Raw genomic sequence first — 12,233 nt, forward strand, 5'->3', positions numbered from 1 at the left:
AAATAAAATCCAGTCATATCCACTGAATATAGTAGCTAGTTGAGTTTTATAACTCCTTTTTGATCCATTCTTGTTGTGTCAAGTATAATATTCTATCTTATATTTGTGTGCTGTTCTCCAGCTGATTTTGTCTGTTTTGCATAGTAACACTGAGTATTTATGAAGAAAAAACTTCCTGCGGATACTTTGCAATAAACTAGCTAACTCAATTTGAGCTGCCCTTATAATTTTTTCTTGCGTTCTAGACCAGTTTGAATCCACGACTTCCCAACCAAAGGGCATGTGTTGCCAATCTGATTGGACACATGGTTAGTGTACCTGCTCTCCAACCTGTGGGCATGGAGATTTGTGATTCTTTTAGACAGGGGATGAATTTCATCACCTGGTGTTAGACTGCCTTCCCACTTATTGGAGGTCAGAAGTGGTGGCTTGAAAAAGTTTCACATGTGGTCCCTAGAACTCTAAAGACTGTCTGTCAGCTACCCAGTCCCTAGAGCTCTATACCTGTCTGTCAGCTACCCAGTCCCTAGAGCTCTATACCTGTCTGTCAGCTACCCACTTTTCCAAGTTAGTAGTTTATATTCCAGTCTCATATTCTCCAGTTATGCATAAGCCTGTCATAGTATATTCTATCAAAATGCCTTAAAAAAACTCCAACAGTATCATACTTTATCCATTTCATTTATCCAAAAAAAATTAAAAATACCAAAAATATATGAAATTTATTAAAAACATGAAAAAAATCTTTAGTTTACCCATAGCACCAATTATATGTACTATAGGTTTTCAAATAATCTTTTGTGGGTAGGAGCAACATTAAAGAAAAAAAAAAACTTATTTGGAATTAATTGATTTCACAAAACTAATCATACAGTGGGTTTGCTCAAAGAAAGCTTACACATGCACAGGTGCATGGAGCTTGATTAGCCTTGAATTTCTGATTTGTGTTTCTCATGTTATCACATACATAATGGATGCAATACATGTAAAATAATCTGTAGTAATCAAATCTTTGATATCTGAAAATGTACATTTCCTATAAGCAGCTGAACATCCTTTTTACTGCTTGTACTTGGTTCCATTGGACTTCTGGTTATTTCCTAAATTGAAGATAATCTTAATTAAGGATATTCATTTTGAAAATTATTCTGAAGAATTTTCTAAGGTTGCTTGGAGGAAAAATAAATAAATAAACTTGTTATTGAGTGTAGAAGGTGTATTGAAAGGAAAAGATATTATGTTGGGAAGTAGTGTATGAATATAAAGTAGAGAATTCAAGCTATTTTTATTTCACTGATATATTTCTTTTGGGTGGGTAGTTATCACAATGGATGCACTTTTGGAATGCCCCCCCCCCCCTCCCTCATAGTTTATCTATAAACTCTATATATAATAGTTTTAGATTTGGAACTTAACAGTATCTGGATTTCAGATGTCTCAAGTTATTACTAGACAACAGGAGGAAAGAAGGCGACTAGAAGATGATTTGAATCATTTGAGAGATAAAAGAGAATCCGTAGCACAGTGGGAAGCACAGATTAGTGAAATTATTCAGTGGTAAGTAAGCTCTTCTCCCTCTCTTTGATTGTTTTGTTACTATAAAAATGTAAAGACTCTGTATTTCAAACAGAGTCTTTATTGTCAACTGCTATATGTAAAAATATTTTTGCTGCATCTAGTTTGAGCTGCTGAATTCCACACCTGAATGCACTCCTTTATTTTTATTTTACTATTATTATTGCTTTCTTTCAAATAATGCTGCCAATTGCTCCTTTGAGTAAAAAATTGAGCATTATTAGATCCTGTGGTTATTCTGTTTTAGGTATGAAGTGTAAATGTGTGATGCAGATAGTTAAATGTTTAAAACAGAATAACACCCATGATTTAAATTAAAATGAATGCAATGCATGTGAAATAATCTGTAGTAATCAAATCTTTGATATCTGAAAATGTATATTTCCTATAAGCAGTTGAACATCCTTCTTACTGCTTGTACTTGTTCCATTGGATTATTAATGGTTCCTTGGGAATGAGGATGAGATAAAAAGAATTCAGAGGCAAGTGACCAAAATAGTGATACTCTCTGACAATAGATTGAAGGTTTGCGGGTTACAAGGCTAGGTGGCAAACTAGGGATATGATAGAAACATAGAAGTTATTAATAGCATTTTATAGGATTGATATTGATACAAAAGAAAAATTTCAATACATGACAGGAAGGGAGGAGGGGGGAGAGAAGGAGAGAGAAAACAAGGGATCGCCTCTGGAAATTGAATAAGAAGTTTGGTTAGGAAGAATACAAACACTAGATTTTTTTGTGGTTACATAAATTAGTTGATAGGCAGAAAAGGAGAAGTGGGATGATAAAGACACGAGTTACTATAAGAGTTTATAGGATTGATATAAAGAAAATTTTTCAATACACAACTGGGGTGGGAAGAACATTCAGTCATCAGTTAAGAAATTAATTAAGAATGTGGTCAGCAAGGGTGTGAGAACTAGAATTTTTTAAAATTATTTTTATTTATTTTTGGAGGGTGGTAAATGTGCAGAGTGGATTATCAAAGTCAGTGATACATGCTTTTATAAGTAAAGGAATTCAAAGAGAATGTGATAGCTATTGTGCAAATGGTGGTTAGTGCTTGGTGAAATTTAGTGAACCTTAAGTAATGTAGCTTTGGAATCCATGGTATGTCTGTATAATAATAATGATATGTAATAATTTAGATTTTTCTGAAATATAGAAATATTTCAGAAAAATTGATGTTTGAAAATTAAATATATATATAGTCCACATATTTGCAGTAAGCAACACAGTGTGCATGTAATTCATAACTATGTTATGTTAATTATATTTAATGATATTATTTTGTAGTGTCATTTAAAGAAAAAAAAATATTATTTACTTTAATATACTTTTGATATTTTGCTGGATCCAAATTATCTTCTTCAGAGGACAAAAATACTTGTCATGGAACACAAGGCACTATTTAAGTCCTTAAATCTAAGGACTAGTGTTTACAGGAAAAGGGGAAGAAAATAATGAGAAAGAGAGAGAGAGCTAATCCTAGCATTTATCCTCTATTGACTTGATTGTAATGCCCTGTTTTTTGTGACAAATACTTTTGTGCTCGGAAGATGTTGGTTCAAATCTAGTGAAATAGCAGCAGTAGCTTAATAAATTATATAATTTATTTTTTCATATATGTTGTTGTAAATTAATATCAATACTAGCCTGGTTGGTTATGTGGAGTGTCTTCTCTTGAGCTAATAGTCGAGTAGGATGTAGGTTCATACCCCAGTAAGATGGGATTGTTTGTGATTATCTAAGTCATAGATGGCGAACCTATGGCACGCATGCCAGAGGTGGTACATCTGAGAATTTTGCTGGCACGTCAACGATTTACAGGTGATATCCTTTTATATCCTTATAAATTATTCAACCTTTTTTTTTTTAGTTGTTACAATACATAAGTTAAATTTTCTTTTACATGAGAAAGCAGCTATGAGCACGTGCATATGATTGGTGCGGTATTAACAAAAGATCACGCAACCCAAAGTCAAAGGCAACCAACAATTGTGGAGTTGAGATGCTAATTCTTTTCAACCGAATTCCATAACATCTGAAACTGTCATAACAACATTCAATGTATATTTCCTAGTTTTAACACATTCACGACGGGGTGTTGTTTATCATTCCGACGGAACTTCTCATTACCAGCAGGCTCAACTCACACAAAGTTTTAACTCTTGATTGAATTTTATTCCTGCTTGTTTGGGTTGAGCTGGTAGGTGAACTCACACATGCATTGTATGTACATTGACCATATATATTTTTGGAGAAAACAAAGGACAAATCAGAAATTGTTTCATAATAAATAAAAAAAAAATAGGTTGCGTTTATTTGTTAAAAATCATTAAAGAGCTTTATAATGTTTGTTGTAAAATATAAGCATATACATAGCATTTTAAACAATCATATTATTACTTAAAAATTTAAAACATTTTTTAAGTAATAATATGATTTTTAAAATTTAAAAATTTGATACTTTACACAAGAATGAACTTTTTTAATTAATCAGGTTTGTGTTTTAAAAATTCATAAAACTGTATTCAATTCATGTCAAAGTTCCATTTGGTATAAATGCATGCTTTCAGTGTTTCGATTTTTAATTGTTTTTTTTTTCCTCTGGTCCACATATTTTTCACTAATGAAAATACTTGTTCAGTGGGGCATTAGATCCAGGGAGACATAAGCAAAATTCAACGATTTTTAAAATGATTTTAAAAGATTCATGTTTATCTGCGAAATATTTAAAATATTCAACCCTACTACATCATTTTGTCGCCATTCTTCTTTCTTTTCACTGGTGACAACTTTTAATACACTAAACTTCATCAAATAGTTTGCCGTCATTTATATTTAAGTTCCAGTGACTGGAAATGAACAAAACACTTTCCTCAATCTTTGCCTGTAGAGAGATTTCTCGTAGTAGGACCCATTCCAATACACAGTACTTCCATTTCCACGAAGCAGCTGTCCCAGTTATTTAAATAGTCAATGCAGGTTTGGTAAAATTTATGAATTGCATCTTTAAACATGTTGGGATTAATATTCAATTTACTATTTCAATTCACAAAATAAAGAACAAAATGGCCATTTTTAGAAAAAAAAAAAAATCTCAAGGACAGAGCAGTGAAATAAAGGACATATGGTCAGTGTAATTATATGGCATGTTTCAATTCGTAGTAAAATTTTATTTGAAGTTAGTCTTTGTGATCTATCATAATGACATCGAGAATTTCAAATGCAATAAAACAAACACTTATTTTGTGTAATTGAAAAATTGGACAAGAGTTTTTAGTTGGATACTGTTTTTCAGTGCAACTTATGGTTGCATTGAAACACAGTTGTTGACTTGAATATGTACAGCATAGTTTCTGTGGGAGGGGACAATAATAGTGCAATTAGAGACAGCTGGAATAAAAACAGCGCTAACTAATGAATCACAATATTACACAGACTGCAAAAGCCTCTGTACCTTATTCAGGGATATACAATAAAACTACACTTGTTTTTCTTGCATCTACAGTATAATGCTTTGGAGAGGACATGTTTTTAACCGAAGGGGAAAGCGAGTTACTATCGCCTTAACGTGAACACGATGTTTAAACATTTTTTGTGTGTGAGGTAATATGCAAAACTGTTTGATGTCTCTTTTTTTGTAAAGTAAAATCAGGGATGCGAGTTATATGCATGGGCAAGTTATATTCGATTAAATACGGTAAGCATTTTTCCGACAAGTTGAGCTTCCCCTGCTCAGCTGACTTCTATGGTGAGTTACAATGCATAAATATTTTTCTCACTACCGTTCATTTTTTTTTTTTCAAAACAAACATTAAAATCAATTTTACGCTGAATAATAATATAAATTTATATATAAATAAATATTATAAATAAAATAAAATATATTTATAAAACATTATATATTATTATAAATTAATTAATAGATTTTCTATTAATTTTTCCTTACTAAAAACTGCCCGGCATGTCATCAACTTGATTTGTAAATTTTTGCCACGTGCCGGCGCCTCAGCAACTCGATTAGTAAACTTTTGGCATGCACATAAAATGATTCGCCACCACTGATCTAGGTAATAGATGAATTGAGCAGGGTGCTTGCCTGGTTGGCCAAATAGTGTATTCACTTTCCATCCAAGAGGTTGCGGGTTCGAATCCTGCCATGGATATGGATGTTTGTGATTGTCCTACTAACACTGTGTGGAAAGGGCGATCCTTTTCACCCTATCACTTCTTCTAGTGGAAGGCTTCACTTCTAAAAACTCGGCAAGGTATGGGAGTGACCACTGGCATCTACAGATGTCAAATGTGAAACTTTTTTTTTCTGGAGCAGGGTGTTAGGATTACCTTTAATCCACTTTTGATACTAATGTACTTTAGGTTTGCAACCTTTTGTAGGAGTAATTTACATAAAATAGTTTTGTGTGATGAATAATAGCCAGTACTTTGCTACCTGACAATGCATATAAATAAAAATCATCTTCCAGCTTCCAATTTTTTGTCAAATTGATTTTTTTTTTGTTTTTTTTTTTTAATGTGAATTCCATCCATGAAAAGCAATAAACCTATGGTACATTAGTTTCAGTATCATGGGTGGGCTTGTTGTTGTTATGTTCCATTGAGTCGTTTTCGACACCTAGTGATTCTATGAACATACATTCTCCATTCAGATCTGTCCCTGGCCGTATCCTTCAGAATTTCCAAGCACATTCCAGTTGCTTCTTTAACTCCATCCACCCATCTAATTCTTGGTCTTTCTCTTTTCCTGCTTCCATCAACTTTAGCAAGCATCATCATCATCTTCTCCAGACTGTCATTTGCTCGTATAATATGTCCAAAGTATGACAATTTTTGCTTGATGATCATAGCTTCGAGGGAGCAATCTGGCTTTATTCCATCTATGACTGATTTATTGGTTTGTTTTGCAGTCCATGGTATTTTTAGTATGCATCTCCAAACCCATAATTCAAATGCATCTATCTTCCTTCTTTCGCTCTTTCTCAGGGTCCAACTTTCACATCCATACGGTACCATAGGGAATACCATTGCTTTCACGATTCTGATTTTTGTTTTGAGGCTATTATCTTTAAAGATATTAGGTGACTAAGGGTTGAGTAATCTGGAAATCCTTTCAAGCCACCTCTGGTGTCCAGTAAACAAAGTAGTGGTCTAGCACTGGACAAGACAATTTTACTGCTACCTAAAAAAAAAATTAGATGGTGGATGCTTTGAGTGGGATTCAACTTATAACCAGTTGGTTGGAGATATGCTAACTACTTGGCCAACCAGCCTATCATAGATTAGCTGTACTCCTGGTTAACAAAGCAGTTGATACCTGCTTTCCAACTAATAAGCTGTAGGTTCAAATCCTACTATGGGCATATGAATGTCTGTGATTGTATTTAGATAGGAGGTGAATTTCTTGACTCAGTGTGAAACTACCACCCTGCCTAGGTTTTGAGTGATTTCAAAAGTTCCATGCCTGGTCTTGAATCATTTCCCTGCAAAACTGAAGTATTCTTGAGTGTGCATTTGCATTAAAAAATCTCTACTGAAATAACTTTTAAACATGTTTGAATTTTGTGTGCATGTGCTGACATGTATTTTGAATAATGGTGGGAGATCAGGGAAGAACCAGACATCATCCCTCGAAATTCTTATGCCATATCATTGCTGAAAGCTGACTCTTCAGCTTGTCATTGCCTGCTTTGTAATTCCATATGTATTCCCTTCTTAACAGAAAATTCTGCATGATTGACAATCTACCAAGTCATAACTACATAGTTGCTTTTCCCAGGTGAAGGAAGCATAGCTGTATTAGTTATTGGTAAGTTCTCTGTTACTATGACCAGACCCAGCACTCTCGAACACCTCATGTTCCCTCCAGTACATCTCAGGTAATTATCTGTTAGCATCTGTATAAATTCCATTACCATTCCATGACTACTCCTCCTCCTCCTTCCAATTTCTCAACCTGCACTCATCATTCCAAATTATCAATGTATACCATCTGCAGCCTCCCTTATAGCAGCAACAAATTATGTCTTTTGTCCTGTTGGGCTGTCTCACAATAGATAGCTGTAAATGAACTGCCTTCTGCATCGCTGTTCTCCTCAATGCACTTTTATTTTTTTTGGCTTCAATTCATCTGCTATCATTAGCAAAATCCCTTCCCCCATTCCATTCCATCTGTAATGTCCTCTCTGAAGACACTCTATCCTTTGCATTATATCTGTATGATCATATCATCTGCATTCAACTATGCCTCACTAAAGTTTATAACTTTTGGGAAAGTTGAGCTAACCAATGCCAAAAACTGCTTCATCTTGTTCTGTATACTTCTGGCATTGGTATACATAAACTGTAATATCCCCTTCATCCCAGAATCTCCCTGTGTTACATAGCCCACTAAAGTTAAGAACCTGGAGAGTTGCTTTCAGCATCATGTGATCACTCTCCCACTTACTAACTTCTAGATTGCCTGGACTTAAACTCGCCTGCTCCGATCCAAAATATTCTAATTTTCCTGACTCTACACTTCCAAACTCTCACTCAACAATACTTTCTCAACACTCCTGACCTCAACCATTAAAATCTAGTCATCCACCTTATATAAACCCTTTCTTCTGTTAGACTTGCTCCACATGTCCACAAGCTGCACATCATTCCTTCTACACAATCTGTACACTGACTTTTTTGCAATCATAGCTCTCCATCTCATCTTGCCCCTATCCTACTGTGACTGCAGACTCACTAGTACAATCAAAACAGTGACAAGCTTATTGTATATCGACTGGTAAATTGTTAAATGTCAAGCTTTATACACACCTGAAGTCACTGTACATTATTGGATACAAATTGCAATGTCTACGGTGTTGAATTTTGAATGAATAAAATTCATTAGGAATTTAATAAATCACCATTTAACAAGTTAAACCCTGAAAGGATATGCTTGCATCCTAGTATATATTATATATATCTTGGCAAATATAGGATACAGTGATTACGAAGAAAAATTGCGTATATTTCAGTGTAAAAGTATTTCTACTAGATTGTATATTTGATAGTGAAGTTTGGTAAATTTTATATTACTTGTTAAGATTGATACACAAAGAATTGCTGTATAAATTGCATGCAACAAAGTGAGAACACAAGGTCATAGTACAAGGGCAAACCATCGGATTAAGAAGTTGCCCCAAGCGGTCTCGCATGCATACGGCATGTGGAGACCCAAGCTGTTCGGAGAAGACGTTATGGAAGCGAGACCCACATGTATAAATAAAAATGTGATGAGTGAACAACTTTTGTTACAGAGAGTACCAGTAGTAGGGTTAGTATAAAAAGGTTAGGAACCCCCTCCCCACGAGGCTTTTGTGTTTTTCTCTTCTCGATCGTCTGGACGTGTAGTTCACAGGGAGTTCTGTTCTCACTCCCGGGTAGTAGCAGTCAGAGATGCCGCATAGTAGTTGAAAAAGTTGCGGGTCTCAAGCCCATTGATGAAAGGATAGACGTTTTATACAGATAGTAGGCAACTCATGGGAAAGCTCAGCGAGTCGGTAGTGTGCTACGCGAATGCAGAATCACCATTTGCCAAGAATGTTCTTGACATAGGCTCGATATACTAGCAACTTGTGGACCAACCAATGATCGCAGGAATCCCAGCCGTAAAACTGACAGAAAGGAAATAGTTAAAAGGAAAAGAATCAGGAATCGAAGGGACAAGTATAAAGGATCACCAAGTACGGTATTGTAACCTTTTTGCCAAGTAATGTGTGTAAGGAAGAGAAATTAATTATAATTTAAGAATTAAGGACTCTGATTAGAATAAGACAGGACTGTAGTGCTTTGATAACAGTTAGACAAAAGGAAAAGTAATGTTCTTTACGTGTGCTCATTGATAATTATGTTTTAAGAGGTATTGAAGTGCCTTTATTTGAGTAATTTAGTCAAAGTCTAAAGTTTCATTTTTGTTTTATGATCTAAGAATGCTAAATTATGATTCTTTTAGAGAAGTGTTTATATGTTATTCATTTTTGTTTAAAATGTATGCAAGTTATTTTGTTTAACATTCTAATAGTAATGATTGATTATTCTTTACGCTGTATAACAACAAATATGATAAATAAACCTTTTGCTATTTTTAATTTGATTGCCTGGGTCTAAGAATCCGATGCACCACTTATAAATTATTCGAATCTAAGCGAGAGGGAATAAACGATAGTTAAGGTCACGACTACAAACAAAGATCAATAGTGAGTACATCTGCAAGTTCACTTCCTGATTGTGAAACACTTTTCTTAATCTAAGGGTTCTGGGTGGCACAGCAATAAATAACCAATTTTTCCCAGAACTTTAAGAGAGGCAAATTTCAGAGGCTTTGTCACCTAGGAATTGGCTCAACCTTGAGGCAATTCCTTTGTGTTCTCAATAGTACCATGTGACATCCAAGGAGAGGTACACTATACAACATATATATATAATAAGAAAATTAGGACGTAACAATGAAGTACTCCCTTTAAGGACAGAATATAGGTTTCATTGGTTATAAAATCGGTTGATAACAGTAAAGCGAGGATACAATAGAAATTAATTAGTCGCTTAAAGTGTTTCTTAGGATTGAATATCAAATAAGATGGGTGAAAACATGGGGTCAGTCCTGAAAATTGCATAAAGACTTTGGGTTGAAATGGTATGTTTTTTTTTTTTTTTTTTTTTTCTCATAGAGAGAGAGAGTGCTGAAGGAGTGGAATGGGTTGCCAAAGCAAGTTATCAGTCAAGAGTGCTTTATCAGTGGATGAATTCAGGGAGAAATATAATAAGTATTGTGTAATTTTTTTTTTAATATATCCATCCCATACATGAGAGATCAAGCACCTATAAGCACATCAGAGCCATGTGTGGGAGTGTAGATGAGGACCGAAAAAGAAGTTTATTGATGTTTTGTTTTTTTTAAAGAGTTGTGGGTTGTAGTTGTTTGGGAATACTTCATGAGGATGGCTGTTCCAAATGACAGAGCTGGATGGAATAAAAGTGAAGAGAAGAAGCAGGTTTGATGTGTTTACATTTGCACAGTAAAGGGATGAAGAGCAGCTGCTGCTCTTGTATTAACAGGTGCAACAAAAAGTTAACAGTTCACTGCAGCAGCAGCCAACAGGAAAGTACCTGTAGAACAGACACAGTTCTGAAACGCTGTTTTTGTGAAATAGAGACTGAAGTGAATCTGTAAAAGAGAGGTATCATCAATGAGCTTAATTGCTTACCTCTGGACATGGACAGCATCAAGATTTTAAGGGAAGTTTCAAGTGCATCATCCCAAACATGTGAGCAATATTCTAAGCATGAGCAGATTTATTATTATTATTATTATTATTGTTGTTGTTGTTCCGGGCAACTCCAAGGAGTTGACAGACTCATCGAGGGAGGCCTTAACATCATGTCAAGAACAACTATTCGACATTCACATAGTATCTATCATACCTTGCCTTGAACTCATTCACGGTCGTAGCACCCACAACAGACTCTGGAAGCTTATTCCACTCATTTACTACTCTCCAAGTAAAAAACCTAGCTCTAACACCCTTGTCAACCACACTCTTGCCCAGCTTCCATTCATGGCCCTTAGTCCTCCCACCACCAGTCATATTTTCAAAAATATCTTCTGGATCAATCTTATAGAAACCCTTCAGTAATTTGAATGTCTCAATCATATCACCCCTCCTTCGCCTATCGACCAATTTCTGCAACCCACAAATCTTCAACCTATTCTCATAAGGTTCATTCCACAGATCTGCTTTCATCTTGGTCACTCGTCTCTGGATCCTCTCCACTTCCTCCCCATCACGAAGAAACCCTGGTGCCCATAACTGGGCACAGTAGTCCAGATGGGGTCTTATCAATGCTTGATACAGAGGAACAACAACTTGTTTGTCTCTGCATGTTAAAGTATTTTTCAGAAGCCAAGTGATTTGGTGAGCTGTTTTAGTCACTTTTGCAATGTGCCCCCTAAACTTCAATTCCCTATCCACCAACACTCCCAAATCCCTGGCCTCATCAATCTCCTGGAGTACGGTTCCACCTATGCGATATACTGCTGCTATTCTTTTCACCCCAAAGCGCATAACCTTACACTTTGCCACATTAAATTGACATCCATTTTTCCTAGCCCAGTCCTCCAAACTATCCAAATCATCCTGTAAAATTTTGATATCCTGTGCACTCATAATTGCTCTATCCAACTTTGCAACATCAGCAAACAGATGAACACTTCCTCTCAAATTCTTTCCTATATCATTGATGAACAAATTGAAAAGCAGTGGTCCAAGAACAGAGCCCTGCGGCACTCCACTAGTCACAAGACATCTTTTTGACTCCATTTCTTTATGCAAGTTATTATTATGTTTATGCAAATGTACTTGAGAAATGGCTGAGAAGGATTGTAGAAGGGAAGATTAGTGAAGAACAAGGCCAGATTCAGGCTAGATAAAAGCTGTCAGGATCAGATTTTCACTTCAAGACAAACAGTTGAGAAATTGTGGGAATATATCAAATATCTGTGTTTAAGTTTAAGCAAGTGGCCTCCCTCGATGAGTCTTTGGCTCCCTTTAAGTGTCTAATAATAATAATAATAATAATAATAATAATAATAATATAT

At 35.2% G+C, this 12,233-nt stretch overlaps 1 protein-coding gene across 1 annotated transcript in view; it reads left to right on the top strand.

Annotated features, from left to right (window-relative positions):
* The window catches only part of LOC150101467 (serine/threonine-protein kinase Genghis Khan-like), an 896,778-nt gene that overhangs the window by 464,281 nt on the left and 420,264 nt on the right, over positions 1-12,233 (top strand). Inside the window, 1 exon segment of the mRNA XM_090400803.1 lies at positions 1,433-1,557. Within this exon segment, the coding sequence (XP_090256929.1) occupies positions 1,433-1,557 (125 nt within the window).

Source organism: Typopeltis vanoorti, chromosome 11 (assembly GCF_054136105.1).
Source record: "Typopeltis vanoorti isolate ZY-2024b chromosome 11, IOZ_Tvanoo_1.0, whole genome shotgun sequence".
Lineage (NCBI taxonomy): Eukaryota > Metazoa > Arthropoda > Arachnida > Uropygi > Thelyphonidae > Typopeltis > Typopeltis vanoorti.